The sequence below is a fragment of the Bos javanicus genome, chromosome 5 (assembly GCF_032452875.1).
Source record: "Bos javanicus breed banteng chromosome 5, ARS-OSU_banteng_1.0, whole genome shotgun sequence".
NCBI classification, from domain to species: Eukaryota; Metazoa; Chordata; class Mammalia; order Artiodactyla; family Bovidae; genus Bos; species Bos javanicus.
Window position 1 is genome coordinate 43,391,779 of NC_083872.1, and position 16,729 is coordinate 43,408,507.

The window sequence follows — 16,729 nt, forward strand, 5'->3', positions numbered from 1 at the left end:
CAAGACTTCGTCCTTCAAGAGTTTTCTAATGTAGCTGATGGTTTTATCATTGTATTTTTGAAAAACATGGTAAGACCCTTTGATTTTTCAGAGGACTCTAAGATGCCCTGTGTCTGCCTCATCCAATAGAGAAGGGTGGAATGGGAAAGCTATATGGAAGAGGTGGGCAGGATCGGGGCCCAGCAAGCCTCCATTTTTTAATTTTTTTAAATGAAAAGTCAAAATTCAGACTTTTTACCATGAAAAATCTATTTTTCTCAAAATTATCTGCTTATGCCATTAAAAAAAAAATTAAGATCACACTATAAAAGCAAAAAAGGAATATGTGCTGACTAGAGTCCTCTGTTTACAACCTCCAGAGAATTCTTGGGAAATAATGTTCTAACATGATGTGTGTTCAGTTGCTCAGTTGTGTCCAACTCTTTGCAACCCCAAGGACTGCTGCCCACCAGGCTTCTCTGTCCATGTAGTTTTTCAGGCAAGAATATCCGAGCAAGTTGCCATTTCCTACTCCAGGGGATCTTCCCGACCCAGGGGTCAAAACTGTATCTCTTGCATCTCCTGTATTGGCAGACAGATTTTTTTACCACTGTGCCACCTGGGAAGCCCGCATACTACACTTGATCTTACTCAACAGTCTAATATGATACACAGAAAAAAAGAATCTTTACCCTCCAATCATCCCTTTCTAAGGGCAAAGAGATGTGTGATTTTTGCTTTTGTTCTCCTTTTCCTTAAAGCCAGTGTTAGCCATCTTTTGTTTATTTACTATCCTAGGGCTTGGATAGTCGTGAGAATCATGACCTAGCTCCTGACAGTGGAATGTATAGCAGTCACACCCATATAGACATCCCCACTGGCCACATTAACCTCTTGCTTTGGTGCATATGTGAGCCAATTCATTTCCGCAGGTGGGGGTGACAGCACGTGAAACGTGGGAATGAAGATGCAACAGAATCGCTTGAGATTGGAAAAGTGATTCGTTTACAGTCACATCTGGTTTTAAGTCATTCTGTGTACAGTTATAAAGCTCTGACAAAAGCTATGCAAAGCCCATTTCCTCCAGATTAAAATTAAAAAGTGGGGGAAGGGAAGAGGGTGAGAAATTTATGTAGAGAAAAAAAATACCAGGAAACCTTAGAGATGTGTCTGGGAGAGATGGTGGGGCTGCTGCTAGAGACACATCCGGCACTCCCACCCCTCCCTTCCAGGATTTAAAAAAAATCTTGGCACGGCCAACAGTCAGAGCAGCCAGTGAATGTCTTTTGTGTCGATCTACTGGAGAGTTCCTCTTGGGTATGGGATTGACAGAGAGGGCAGTTTATTATTATTTGGATGTGCTCAGAAAGACATTCTCATTCATGGACTTTGTCATTCTCTAGCATTGCTGGGTGCTCAGCATCCATGATTTATTGCTTTCATATACTATTATTACTACTCACACTGTCTAACACTTGTGCCCTTTAGCCAGGGAAGTGCTATTCATATAACATGTACCTTCTCATTTAGTCCACCCCCTCATTAAACCACCTCGAAATGTTTGTATTTGTTTCCATTTCCCTGGAGACCTATGACCTAGTAAGGTTACGATCTAGGAAGCTAGAAAGCTTCCTTGAAATGTATCCCAAAATAGTATCTCTAAATACAAAAGTCACGGTCCCTTTTAGAAAACTGCTTATCAAAATTATCTTACCTTAAATTTTTATAAATCCCTTTTAAAATGCATGACACCTGTGGCAGGTTAAAATTGTATTCACTTCTGCTGTCATTTACTTATAGAGCCAGTCCAAATTTAAACAGAGAAAAGGATTTGCCATCCTATAATTGTTTTTAATTGACACATTCCCTAATTGCTAGGCTTTTTTCTTTTTAAAAATCTCTGAGGAAACAGACATAAGAGCTGCATAAAAAAGGCATCAGAATTGGCATGTCATCTATTGTTTGCTGCATGTTGATCATTTTCCCTTTAGCATCTGTACTTTATGGAGAAGTGTTAAATATCAAAATGTACATATAATACATAATGTAAATATACTATATAAAATATATACTATATTATATATTATGTCACCACTTTACTTGACAACTTCTAAAACTGTTCAAAACCTTTTAAATCGCCAATGTATTTCTTGTAACTGGAGAGCTCAGTGAAATTTAAAAGAATGAAGTATCATTAACTTTCTTTAATATAAAATGATCTGGTTCAGGATTCAGGGTTTGGGACTGACAATCTAAGACTTCTTACTGGAATTTGGATAGCTTTTTCTCACCAACTAAAGCAGGAAAGCTTGTTAAACACCACACACACATTATTGAGCTCCACCAGAACATTTCAAATTCTTCAGATTGCGGTAGAGCCGTAAGATTTTATATTTCTAGCAAGTTCTCAGATGATGCTGATTCTAGCCTTTGAGAACCACTGTCCTAATCCCAGGGACAGGGGAGCCTGGTGGGCTGCCGTCTATGGGGTCGCACAGAGTCGGACACGACTGAAGCGACTTAGCAGCAGCAGCAGCAGTAGGTGGCATTTGGAGAAGGCAATGGCACCCCACTCCAGTACTCTTGCCTGGAAAATCCCATGGATGGAGGAGCCTGGTAGGCTGCAGTCCATGGGGTCGCTGAGGGTCGGACACGACCGAGCGACTTCACTTTCACTTTTCACTTTCATGCATTGGAGAAGGAAATGGCAACCCACTCCAGTGTTCTTGCCTGGAGACAGAGTCGGACACGACTGACTCGACTTAGCAGCAGCAGCAGCAGTCCTAAAGATTACTCCTTCCCTCCCCTTTCTTCTTTTTCTCCATTTTCCCTCCCACTCATCTTTTCCCACCTCTTTCTCTTCAAAATCAATCTTCTCTTCTTCTCTCCTCTCACCCTCTCTCCCTTTCAAGATCATCTCTGAGGTATACAGCAGGAACATGTCTAGAAGGGCTTGTTTAAAGTATTTATTCAGATGACAATATTTATTGAGCAGCTACAAAGACTCACTCATTCATTCATTCATCTACGCATTCAAAAAATACTTGTTGAAACTCCACCATACTGCCAAGTTCTGTGCAGAGAAGCAAGACAGACAAAGACTCTGCCCACAAGGAATTCTCTGCATGGCCAGAGAAGACAGATAGTATACAAATGTATAAATAATTAGATTATTACCAAGTGTCATTAATGTGCAGAATTAAATAAATGGATTGCTGAGATGAAGATTGATAACGGCACACTTAACCCCAGGAGGTCAGAAAGGGTCTGGCTCCACAGGGATGTGTTTAGGCTGAGATCTAAAGACTGAGAAGATAGCTAAGCAGAGGCTGTGGGCAGGAGTGGTCCAAGAGAAAACTGCAAGCACAAAGGCCCTGGAGCAGAAAAGAGTCAGCTCCTTAGGGTGTCTCCATAACTTATAACAAGTCTTGGCACACAGTAGGTGCTCAGTCAGTATTTGCTAAATGAATGAGTAAATGGATTATTAGACCCAGGGTGCTAGAGCATAAGAGCCAAGCAAGAGAGAGGCATGCGGTGAGCAGAGGCCAGGTCATGAAAGACCTTTTAGGTCATGAGTGAGAAGTTTGAATTAACCAATCAGATTTACCAATCCACTCTCCCTGCATCCCCTCAAACTTCTCTGCACCCTGCTCAAACTTGGATGTAAAGTAACAATTCTCAAAACCTGGCCCCGGGACCCCTGATGATCAGTTGTATCATTCAACATGTATGTTCATAACATGAAAAGAATCATGCTATCATCTATGAATTCATAATTAATGAATGTCACTTAGAGAAATTATTCATTAATTGTTATGACTATTTGTTTAAAAGGCAGTTGTTTAACCATCAGTTTGATTTTAGACACATATCTAATAAAAAAAAACAGCCCCACCCTTCCCATGCAGTCTGGAAAAGATTTCATAGTGGCAAAGAGAAGTTATCCTTGAAAAGTTACAGAGGCTGACTCTAAATTTCTGGAACGCAGTTAACTTATAAAGCAAATGCAGTGGCATTAAACAGGATTTGTTGTTGTTTAGTCGCTAAGTCCTGTCTGATTCTTTGTGACCCTATGGACTTCAGCATGCCAGGCTCTGTCCTTCACTAGTGAAAGTGAAGTCGCTCAGTCGTGTCCGACTCTTTGCAACCCCGTGGACTGTAGCCCACCAGGCTCCTCCATGGGATTCTCCAGGCAAGAATACTGGAGTGGGTTGCCATTTCCTTCTCCAGGGAATTAAACAGGATAAATAGGTTCAAAAGAAGTTGAGGAATTCCAAACAACGATGAGAACAAAGAACAAAATGAATTATTTTATTTATACTTTGTACAGTAGTTTCAAATAAACTCCTTTTGTAAAAGATGTTATCTGGCAGATTTTCCCAGTCCCTTACTGCCTTGAATCTACTACACATCTCTCTAATTTTTCATATTCATACAAGTGTTTCTAAAAGGAAAATCAGCCTTTAAAATGTAATCAGTAAAAACCTGAGTTTAAACTTTCTCTCATTTCATAATATATTCACTCTTATGGGTTATTTAGGACCCACTAATTAATTGGGGGCTTTGCCATGAGCCTTAAGATTCTCAACAAAACAAAATAGTAATTATATATCTTTGGAAAAAAAAAATCTCTGACTCCTAGTCCTTCATAGATTGCTGTAATTCTTCATACACATTGGTATCAAAATAGATAAAAGACACACAATCTTAAATGTACAGTGTCTCTCTGATAGATCAATAATAAAATCATTGTACTTAAAAAAATTGCTCCTCCTTTTCCTAGTTCCTATCCCCAGGGTTATTATTAGCAGGTCACTATTAATTATAGACTTCAGAAGCATTTGAAGAGTGTGGTGGGGATATTTTGTTATTGCCTTGTTTGACTAGTCCTCTTCACTTCTTTGTGTGTGTGTAGTTGCCTCTATTATAAGGCAGTATATTGCATTATATTCAGACACTATATTATATATAAAAAATACAATTTTGAAGTTAACTGATAGGGTACAGTAAGTTGGTAATGTAATATTAAAAAAAAAAAGAATGAGAAAGCTTGGAGAACAGAAAAAATAAGATTTAATGAAGTTTTGTGCAAAGGAAAGAGGAGTATTTAGTAAATTAGAGTGGAAAGATTCCAAACTGGGGGGCCAATCTATGAGAAAAAAAATGCAAAAACCTCACTGGAAAAGACAGAGAAGGATGGCCAGCAGAAGTTAGGTAAGTGGATCCTACGCAATGGATGAACTTAAAAAAGAGTGAAGTGTGTGATTTAGATGCAGTCTGTTACTAGGTTAACTGGCACTTGGACAGCACATTAAAGTTTGCAAAGGTGCTTTAAAATATGTAATCTTATTCTTCATAATCTCTCTGGGAAGTATTTAGAGTAGGCATTATTCCAGTTTTACAGACAAGGAAATCACATTGCTTTCTGAAAACACCAGAAAGGGAAATGGTGATGTTAAAAAGGAATAAAGCTGAAAAAGACTTCTGTAAAGGTCAAAGGCAGCTTGTAGGTTTACAGTATCTAAAGCGGAGAGAAGAGGAGTGTCTCTGATGATGCTGAAAGGCATGCTAGGCTGTGAATAGCCATTGAATTTGAGGGGTAAAATATGGAGGGTAAAGCGTTCTTTATTAAGACCAGTGACCTGGGCAAATAAATAAGAAAGATTCCATTTTCCTTAAAATACATACATATTTTAGGTTTGACCTTCTTTGAGTATTTGTGACTTGAAAAAGAGATTTGAGATCTCTAGTCTAGCTGCTGGAGAAGGAAATGGCATTCCACTCTAGTACTCTTGCCTGGAAAATCCCATGGATGGAGGAGCCTGGTAGGCTACAGTCTATCGGGTGTCGAAGAGTTGGACAGGACTGAATAACTTCACTTTCACTTTTCACTTTCATGCGTTGGAGAAGGAAATGGCAACCCACTCCAGTGTTCTTGCCTGGAGAATCCCAGGGACGGGGAAGCCTGGTGGGCTGCCGTCTATGGGGTCGCACAGAGTCGGACACGACTGAAGCGACTTAGCAGCAGCAGCAGCAATTGTCAGAGATGGCACCCAAAGAAAAGTAACCAAACATTAGAAGCTTGTTGCAATACTTTGCTACTATCACCTCAGTCCTGTCCGACTCTTTGGGACCCCATGAACTATAAATCCCCAGGCTCCTCTGTCCATGGGATTTCCCAGGCAAGAATACTGGAGTGGACTGCCATTTGCTCTTCATTTATTGGGAACTTTTAAAATTTTCAGATACATGATTACTCAGGTGCTGAGGCAACTGCTAAAAGTTAGCACCAAGTTAGTGCTTGAAACTAAGTGAATTTTGCTTTTTTGTAATATATGGGGAGCTGGGCCATTAAAGGTATTTCCCTCAAATCAGAGTTCATATTGCTTTCTTATATCCAATTATAGATGAAAACGACTTTAACTACTGAACCGTCAGTAATGAAACTGCTTTGCTTGTGGGCTGAACAAATGGTGGTGATTATGTATGTTCTTGGTTAGGACTATTTGCATAACATTTGGGGAGGGCACAGACCTCTACACAAGAGAAAGGGGAAAGTGAATGGCAGGAAAAAATGAAGGCCAAGTTGACAATGGACAACACCATTTTAGGGTCTTTCTCTTGGTGGTGTCAGGGGGATGCGCGTTGAGACAAATGAATGCTTTGAGGTGAGAAAGGCAGTAGCACTCTAATAAAAGGCTTTAGGAAAGCGTGAGGCGACCTAGGAAAATCTGTTGTGGTCAAGTTTAATCCTGGGAAAAGAGACCCTGGAGAAAGCAGATGAGGAAGATAGGAAGGAAGACAGGGAGGGGAGGCGCAGGGTGTGGGGGGAGGAAGAGGGCGGGGTGGGGAGCTGGAAAGTGAGAGGGGGCAGTCCAGATTGTGTAAAGACGGTGGGGTTGAGGACCACAGGGTGGGAAAAAAGTGAAATTCGCGCAGAAGGAGGCAGACCTCCGCGGACGCGGCCGGGACCCCTGGAGGGGGAGGCGGCGGCGAGGGGCGGCGGGGGTAGCTTGGCCCACCTCGTGCCCCCTTGGCAGCCTCAAGCCTTTGCTCCGCGGGGCTCCCTCCCTCGCCGGAGCATTGTTCCTTTGCCGGGAGACGAGGAAATTGCCTTTTGATTGCGGAAGTCCGCGGCCGGGGCCCGGGGCGAGGCAGCGCGGGTCAGAATGGCAGCGTGGGAAGGGCGGCGCGCTGCCGGCCCCAGCCGCCTCTCGCGTCGGCAGCCCGCCCGGGGCGGCAGCAGCAGCAGCGGCTGCGGCGGCCCCCGCGCGTCCCCAGCCCGGAGGCCGGCGCTCTGCGCCCGCGGGGCGCGCTAAGCGCGCACAACAAGTGGTCCGAGCTCCGCCGGCCGTCGGGCCGCGCGGCGCGTCCCAGCCCCGCAGTAGAGTTTGGGGGAACCGCCGAGCGCCATGCGGAGCCATGGAGCCGGGCTGGCCCTGTGGACTGCGCTGAGCCTGCTGCAGGTGAGGGGCCGCGAAGAGGTCCCCGCGGGCGGCCGCGCCCCTCCCCTCCGAGGACCAGATTCTCACTCCGCTCTCTGGTCTCCTGGGCTGCATTTTGGAGAGGGAGGTGGCAGAATTTCTTCCTCTGCTTGGGGAACGGTGATCCTCTTCTGAGTCCCCAGCCAGACTGACAACTCGTGCCACAGAAGGCAAAAAGCCACCTTCTCTCTCCAGCTGCTCGGGAGAAAAAGCAGTTAGGGGAAAAGTGGCCACGCACTTCTTTTCTCTTGACTGGAGGGCGAAAGGATGCATGGGCTGAGGCTGGGGCCAGGGGTGAGTGGAGGCAGCTTGGGGAGCTTGCTACGGACTCATCCCTGAGCAGGGATAGATGGTGGGCTTCAGCTATTGTTCTGGTTCCTTTGCAGACTGGACTGGGGGAGCCAGTGAGATGCAACTTCACCTTGACAGAGTCCAGGGTCTCCAGCCGGTCCGTGTCTCTCCAGTGGAGAACTTTGGCGTTCCCCTGTAACTTTAACCTCACCTACAGCAGTGACACGTCGGGGGTCGCGTGGTGCCACCCTGTACGGATAGACAACACCACCTATGGATGTAACTCCGAGGATTTACAAGCGGGAACCATCTATAATTTCACTATTATGTCTCTGGATGGAGAAAAGAAAACTATGGTCTTGCAAACAGGTAAAAAGTGACAGGTGCAGCTGGAAGTCCAGGCCACTACTGGCTGAGACCTACCTTTTCAAGCCAATGCTTCCTTTGAGTTCCAGGCATACAAAATAATGATAATAAAGGTAAAAACATCTGTAAGATTATTGACAAAGATTTCTACTCTCCTCAGATCTGGCAAGAAACAGCTTGGCTGACTTTCAGAGATGTCCCTAGTGCTGAAAACAGCGGACTAGCCACTTAAACAGGGAGAGCAGCAGAGAGAATAAGTGGGCTGTGGAGGGAATTTGTTAAAGTGGTGGGGTTTGAACTTCCAACACAAGAGTCAAGTCCTGGAATAATTTTAAGTCAGTGTTTTTAGAATAAATAACGGAAGTGCAATGATTAGGGATATGACTTTCCTCAACTTAGTTTTATTTTTGGAACCAGGACATAAAAATCATCAGGGATAGAATCATTCTTAGGGGGAAATTAGAAAAAGTCCCTCGAAATGAAGATATGAAATTTTTAATTTTTTTTATCACTTGAGTAACTAAAACCATACAATATCAAAGAACATCTTTTGGTTACTCTGCAACCTAAATCAATCATTTTCTGTTCACTTTTGGTTAAACCTTCCATGCATGGTAAGAGTGTCTTTCCTGCCTCGGTTTTCTTATCTGTAAAATGAGAGTGTTAGACTTGGTCATTGAGGTCCAGGTTCCAACCAACAGCTTACTTAGGCGGGGGCTGTTGTGCGTGTTACCTCATTAATCCCCAGAGTCACCCCCATATATGCTGTAAATCCGCTAATGACTTCCATGTTTTATGACCTTATTAGTCTTCCTTTTAACATTATCTTTATTTGTTGCCATAGAGAAGCCTGACTTTCATCCAGAAAGTCAAATTTAACTGAAAAATTCCAGAAGTTAAATTTAGAAATGTGTTGTGCTTGCTAGTCTTTCACTTTCATCCTGAACCAAGATCACTTCTTCAGCTATAGTTCTTTGAGAGGTGTGAGAATGGTGAGTTATCAGGGCTGTCACAACAGAGTCAGGAAATGTAAACAGATTCATATGATAAGCCAATTAATTATTCTCTTATTAAGAATGCCCAGTTACTTCAGATGAAAGATAATTTCTGAGATTTGCAAGAACCTGAATTGAAAAGAGACACCACTTGTTAAGAACACAGTTGTGTTCTTATATAGAATCAAAGAGAGTCCAAAATCATTGACATAATAAGAACATTTTACAGAAGTTTTAGTGGCCGGGTTTTTTAGTTATAAAGTTCTTAATTTCTTTGTATATGAAGGTAGTTCCATAAACACTCAGATTGCTAATATTTATGACAAAACTTCTAGATGTGTTGTTTACATTTGATAAGGTGTCTGTATTGAATGGAGCAGAATGATTTTTAGAAACAGATGAGCCTTCAGAAGCTTAAGGGAGAAAAAATGAAGACATTAAGCAAGAATACATTGATTTAACCCAGAGGTTTTACTTTTTTGAAAAACAAAATTGATAAAAATGAACTCACTGTGGTGTCACTAATTAGAATAAGTTTAGAGTTAATTAGTGCGTGTGTTTCAAGTCCAGAGACATTTGTGAAATGTAAGAAATATTTGCATTTTATTGACTATGTTGAATTAAAAAAAAGACAATCAGCATTCACAGTTGTTAGCATTCAGTGTCTCATCATTTTCCTTAAGGATTCATCTTTTACAGTACTACAAATAGACTTTTCACCACAAATTTTATGAGCTCCGTGCCAAATGTGAAGAGTGAAATTTGATCAACAGTGATGTTTGTATAATGATAAGTTTTTCATATTTATTTGTATGATGGTATAACCTTACTTAGGATTCTCTATATTTAAAAATAATTTACTTAACTAAATATTTTTAAATTAAGATATTTTTACATATGTTTCAGAATATTTTTGGTTGATTATTTATTTTTTGTCAGCACTTTTTGTGCTTCCTATATTTTAAGGACATATGTGAGTTTTTATTCTAAGTTTAGAGAAAGTACTGGTATCCCTCTAGTATCAATTGGTAAGCTACAGAGATGAATGCCACAAATCATATTTTATTGTTATAAAAGCAGGATCAACTAGTCACATAATATTGAGTCTGAGATATAACTTCAGACCAAAAAAGTCATTCAGATATGTTGTCCTTTTCTTATTCCGTTATGCCTGTGTTATCATTACAGAGTAAAATAGAGTGAGAGCAAGGCATGATATGGCTGGAGATATAGCAGTTGCTTAGATTATCTCTGTGTCATTCCAAGTGGGATTTGTCTGGTTATTTTTCCTGGTAAATTATCTAAAAATAGTTATTTTAGTAATGTAGACATGACCTTAAAATAAAATTTAACTAAATAGGAACTATTTCAGCAACAGTCAGTTTTCACTCCAGATTTAAAATCAGAATTGGAAAACCTATGTGGATTCAAATTCAGTTCAACAAACATTTATCAGGCACAGATACTGTAGGGAATTAGGCCAGGTAGTGATTAATAAAGATGACAAAGCATGGTCTCTGTCCTTGTAGTCTTCCATAGAGGTGAGAGAAGTTCAGGTTAAGGGTGGTGACAGAGCCTTACCACTTCTTCCCGTTGAATACCCTGCTCTGCTTCTCTTGGATATATTTGGTCATAAACGATCAATGCAAGAACTGTAATAATTTGAAAGCCAAATTATCTAGTTGTAAATTATTAGAAACAGATTATAAATTTGAAAACCTCAACACTTCTGTTAATACTCTGTCCTCGAAATACAGATCAGAGACTGCAAACTGGTAGCCCCTGGGGTGTTGAAACATTACGTGAGCCAAACAAAATCTATTATTTAGGCTCCTTGACACCCCCAGGGGCCACCAGTGCACAGCCTCTGATATAGACTCTGAGGACCCAGTGTTCACAAAAGTGTGGAGGTTTTCAATATTTGTTATCTGCATAATTTATTTCGATAGATCTTGTTTGGTTCATGTAATGTTTGTGAAAAATTCAGATTATTTCACCAGCATTAAGCTGAAAATTCACATAAATACCAGATATATTGATTACCTTAAAATATTGGAAGATTTGGCAAAACTTGATCATTCTGCCTGGACCTCTCTAAAGCTGAATTGTGGCTTTTCTCCTTTCAGGTACCAGTTCCCCCGAATCCCCTGGACTGGGGATTATTTATTTCCTTACCTTAAAGTATCCTAAGGACATTAGTGTTTGCTTACATGAACCTGTAGAGTTTTCATTTAGAAATTTGGGGGAATTTTTATCTTTCCACGAATAAGAAGTAGTTCTTCAGGACCTAAAATGGCATCTAGCCCATGGTAGGTGTTCAGTAAATATTGATTAATTGGATGGAAAGATGGATTGATGAATGGAGAGATGAATGGGTGGACCTATGAATGAATAAATAGATGATAGACAAATATTAATAAATGAAATTAATACTTTAGGGGGAAAATGTATGTAAAGAAAGTGAAAGTGAAGTTGCTCAGTTGCATCTGACCCTTTGTGACCCCATGGACTGTAGCCTACCAGGCTCCTCTGTCCATGGGATTTTCCAGGCAAGCGTACTGGAGTGGGTTGCCATTTCCTTCTCCAGGGGATCTTCCCAACTCAGGGATTGAAGCCAGGTCTCCCACATCACAGGCAGAGGCTTTACCGTCTGAGCCACCAGGAAAGCTGAATGTATGTAAAGATATGGTCTGTTTTCCTTGGGTTATAGGTAAGTTATGGAGCCCAGGGAAGTAATCTGATGGTAGGGAACTTTACCGATAGGAAGAATATCTTTGTGTCATATACTTTCTTGTTAGTCACTGTCAGGTTCTTATCAATCAGCCTAGTGTGCTTTAGTCCTGTCCAACTCTTTGTGACCCTATGGACTGTAGCCTACCAGGCTCCTCTGTCCATGGGATTCTCCTGGCAAGAATACTGGAGTGGGTTTCCATGCCCTCCTACAGGGGATCTTCCCAACCCAGGGATCGAACCTGAGTCTCTTAACATCTCTTGCATTGGCAAGTGGATTCTTTACCACTAACGCCACCTGGGAAGCCCTGCTAGTCAGCCTAGAACAAAAAGGCAAAAAAATTAGCTCTTTAACGTTAGCTCCTGTGTTTTTAACTTTTAAAAAACTTTAATTACCTAATTACTATGTCAGTTATTATTTCCACCTCAACATGTTTTATTAGTTTACCAGGGCTTCCATAACAAAATACCACAGACTGGGTGGCTTTAACAATAAATTTATTTTCTCATGGCTCTAGAGCCTAGAAGTCCCAGATCAAGTTGTCAGCAAGTTTCTTCTAAGGCTCCTCTGACTGTCTTGCAGATGACCACCTCACTATGTCCTTACTTGGTCCTTCATCTGTGTCGTCTATGATCTAATCTCCTCTTCTTATAAGGACACCGGTCATATTAGAGTAGGAAGCACCTTAAAGACCCCATTTTAATCAATTACCCCTTTAGAGATCTTATCTTCAAATACAGTCACATTATGAAGTATTGGTAGTTAGGGCTTTAACATATGAATTTTAGAGAGATGCAATTCAGTTCATAACACTCACGTAGCTCTAAACACAGGTCATTATTTTTCAGCACTGTCTGTAACCTATGGCATCAACATCTGTTGCAGGGTTTGTTATAAAAGCATATTGTTGGCTTCTACCTCATATGTGATGAATTTAAAAGTAGAGGGTGGGAAGATTTGGGAGAATGACATTGAAACATGTAAAATATCATGTAAGAAACAAGTTGCCAGTCCAGGTTCGATGCACGATACTGGATGCTTGGGGCTAGTGCACTGGGATGACCCAGAGGGATGGTATGGGGAGGGAGGAGGGAGGAGGGATCAGGATGGGGAACACATGTATACCTGTGGCGGATTCATTTTGATATTTGGCAAAACTAATACAATTATGTAAAGTTTAAAAATAAAATTAAAAAAATAAATAAATAAAAGTAGAGCCTAGGGTATCTGATTTTAAACAAATATCAAAGTGAATCATTGCATACTGAAGTTCAAGAGATAACGATATAGTTTTTCTATTATTCATTGGCATTAAGATTTTGGTAACCATTTCCTCTTATGCCTGGTTAATTCTATAATGCTTAGAAGTATTTATTGTCTTTCCCAAGAAGAAAATAATACTCTAATATTTGTCTTGTACTCCTGTAGTATTTAAAATACTTTCATCTACCTTGTTTCATAAGTAAAAGTATAAAATATATATATTTAACTGATTGTTTATATATATGTTACATATATTGTTTATATATATATTTAATATATTTAAACATATATTGTTTAATTATATCCACATGGCAATCCTGTGGAGGGAGTGTCATGAGGCACAGGTTACATAGTGATTTAGAGATGAGTTCTGAAAGCAGCTGCCTCCATTCCTTACTAACCAAGTTGCCTTGGCCTAGTTATTAACCTTTTCTAATCTCTAAAATCGGGACAATAATAAAAGTAATGCTCACTTCATAGGGTTTGAGGTTTTGAGGTTTTGATTCAGACATAAATTCTACAACCGTTTTTGTTACATACTAAGTGTGAAATGTTTCCTGTTGTTACTTTCAGGTTGGAGACGAGATTGATATTCATAAGAATTAACTAATCACAAATCCATACTGTTAACAAACATAGACCTCGAACCCTGACTTACTGGCCCCAACTCCTACTCTTATTCTTTCTATTACTCTGTAGAATGGATATAATTTTTAAGTTGGCTTTTGTTCTTTCAAATTACCTGTGATAGTTTGTTGTTACTTTTCAACTCAACTGTTAAAGAGAAGAAAATATATTACAAAATACTTTAAATCTATAGATACTTAGCCTACTCAAGGGTAGAATAATGATTAAAAGTGTGTTAGTGTGATGAAATAATATTGATTTTGATTGTGTTGTACTTCTGGTGATGGGCTTCAGTATTTAGGAATCAGCGATTTGCAAGGTATTTATTTCAGGAATTTTAAGGTCAAGTTGAGTTCCATATATGAAATGGACCAACCTAGTTCTCTGAATGTGACTTTGTGTGTGTTTGGAAGCTTCTGCCATTAGTCTGACTTCTGTAGGTGGGCATGGCATTCTGCACATTACCAAAAAGTAAAATCTAATTTGCCCAGACGAAATGGAAGAAAATTTATTATGTCTTCCATTCCCAGACACCAATTCCCTGGAATTCCCCTGGGGGATAGAGGATAATGCTGACTACTTTATAACATTGTAGGAGAAGTCAAGGCCATTCTATATGTAGGAATGTATATAAACAAAGATGAATCTATGCAACTGAAATTAACATGGTAGATACACATACAGATTTCCAGGGATTGGGGGTTTTGCTTTTGTTCTTATTCCTTCTAGACGGAAGAACCCAAATACATAAAAAATAAGCAGAATAGTATTATGAATGACCATGTACTTACACATTACCTACTGTTAACAGTTACCAACTGACAGACAATCTTGTTTCATCTATATCCCCACTCACTCCCTAACCATGTATCATATCAACACAGCCCAAGTCATTATTTAATTTCATTTATAAATATTTCAGTATGCATTTCTGAATGATAAGCATTATTTTTAACATAACCACAGTATCAATATCGGACCTAACATTAATTCCTTGGTACTGAGATGTCCAGGTTCAGAAGCACACGTCAAGCAACAGCACATGAATTTCTACATAAGAGAGACTTCTGGGCAGCAATCTGTTTGGAAGAGGAGGCCAAAGGACTTCCCTTTATACTGCATTTATATAATATTGAGAAAATCTCAATTGGTTTTGCTTTTCTGCCACACCGCGTGGCGTGCAGGATCTTAGTTCCCCGACCAGGGATCAAACCCGGGGCCCCAGCAATGAAAATACTGACTCTTAACCGTTGGACCAGCAGGGAATTCCCAAGAAAACCTCCACTGTTAATATCAAAGAGAAGAGTGGGACTGCTGAAGGATATCTTGGGCCTGAGGGTATTAAAGTCTCTATCAGCTGTCAGGGTCCCCTCGGTGTTGACATAGTTCTCTAATACTCGACGGAAGTGAGCTTTTCAGTGCTGTAGTTCTTGCCTGGAGAATCCCAGGGACGGCGGAGCCTGGTGGGCTGCTGTCTATGGGGTCGCACAGAGTCGGACATGACTGACTTGACTTAGCAGCAGCAGCAGCTGAAGCTTAAACTGCCCTCTCACTCTGCAATGGCCTTTCTTTGATTTCTAAGTCCTGCTTGACCTTCCAACTTGCTCAAGTTCATTTCCTTCATGAGGCCCACCTCTGAGATCTTCATCCTTGAATGTCATTCCCCTTGTGCATTTTCAGCATTGACACTGACCTGTGTTACCCTGAACAGCAAGAACAGTAGCAGTGCTCACACCAAGTGGCATTTTCTGAGGCCTCACCACATGCCTGGGCCATACTTAACACTTTGCCTCCATTACCTCTTAACACTGCAACTCTGTAAAGCAGGTGTCCCATTTTACAGATGAGGAGACTTAGCCTCGGTGCAGTTAAGTGACTTGCCTAAAGTCACTGTTTAAAGTGACATCGTTGGGATTTGAACACAGGTATAGTGTGACATCAAAGTCAGCCTCCCTGATAAGTCACCTCTGTGTTTACTTTTTTCACAAGTCCTATGTGCCTGAGTAAACTGTAGACTCTCAGAGGCCAAATATGGTGACCTGTAAAATAATATGGTATCCCTCACTGTTGTTAATCATGATGCAGTGATTGTCTAACCTGATTTAATTTCAAGGCTGTTAAAACTTTGAAAGTTCTTTGCTACCTGAACTTTATGTCTAATGTATAAAGTTGATAAATGAAATGTATTATTAGCATAATATGGTATACATCATCTTATAAATCAGAAAGCTGACTATAGTCAAACTGCAACAAAGTAAAATAAAATCGTTGTTGTTTAGTCACTAAGTCTTGTCCGACTCTTTTGCAACCCCTTGTGCTGTAGCCCAGCCGACTCCCATGTCCATTGGATTTCCCAGGCAAGAACACTGGAGTGGGTTTCCATTTCCTTCTCCAGTGGATCTTCCTGATCCAGGGATCGAACCCATGTTGCCTGCACAGGCAGGCGGATTCTTTACCACAAAGCTACCAGGGAAGCCCTTTGAAAGAGATTTGCCTCTCTATGCATGTGTGCTAAGTCACTTCGGTCGTGTCAGACTGCGACCCTATGGACCGTAGCCCGCCAGGCTCCTTTGTCCACGAGATTCTCCAAGCAAGAATATTGGAGTGGGTTGCCATGCTCTCCTCCAGGGGATCTTCCTGACCCAGGGATCAAATCTGAGTCTCTTATGTCTCCTGCATTGGAAGGTGGGTTCTTTACCACTACTGCAACCTGGGAAGCTCTTCCTCTTTATAAATGTATTTAACTACAGATTGTGAGAGCAGTGGCTTTCTCATTTTCTTCTTCTGCCCATTTTCAAAAACCCATACCAAGGAATGGTTTGTGGCTTTTGCCTCACCCTGACTGTGTTTCCATGATAAAATTCCCAATTAGTTTATATGAATAGTTGATGTTCACACCGTTTTATGTAGAGGGCTACTAAATGCAGCTTCTGGTCTCCTAGCCACCCTGCTTTTAACTAGAATAGTATCATAATTCCTGTAAAGGTACAGAA

The 16,729-nt window shown here is 40.8% G+C and overlaps 1 protein-coding gene across 3 annotated transcripts in view; it reads left to right on the forward strand.

The window, feature by feature from the left end:
- The window catches only part of PTPRB (protein tyrosine phosphatase receptor type B), a 130,409-nt gene that overhangs the window by 28,235 nt on the left and 85,445 nt on the right, over nucleotides 1–16,729 (forward strand). For 2 of the 3 annotated variants that reach the window (XM_061416474.1, XM_061416471.1), the window contains exon 4: nucleotides 7,850–8,123. In XM_061416474.1, the coding sequence (XP_061272458.1) occupies nucleotides 7,850–8,123 (274 nt within the window). Of the gene's footprint in view, nucleotides 1–7,194; nucleotides 7,446–7,849; nucleotides 8,124–16,729 lie in introns of those variants that run through there. The other variant, XM_061416473.1, reaches the window with a different exon arrangement.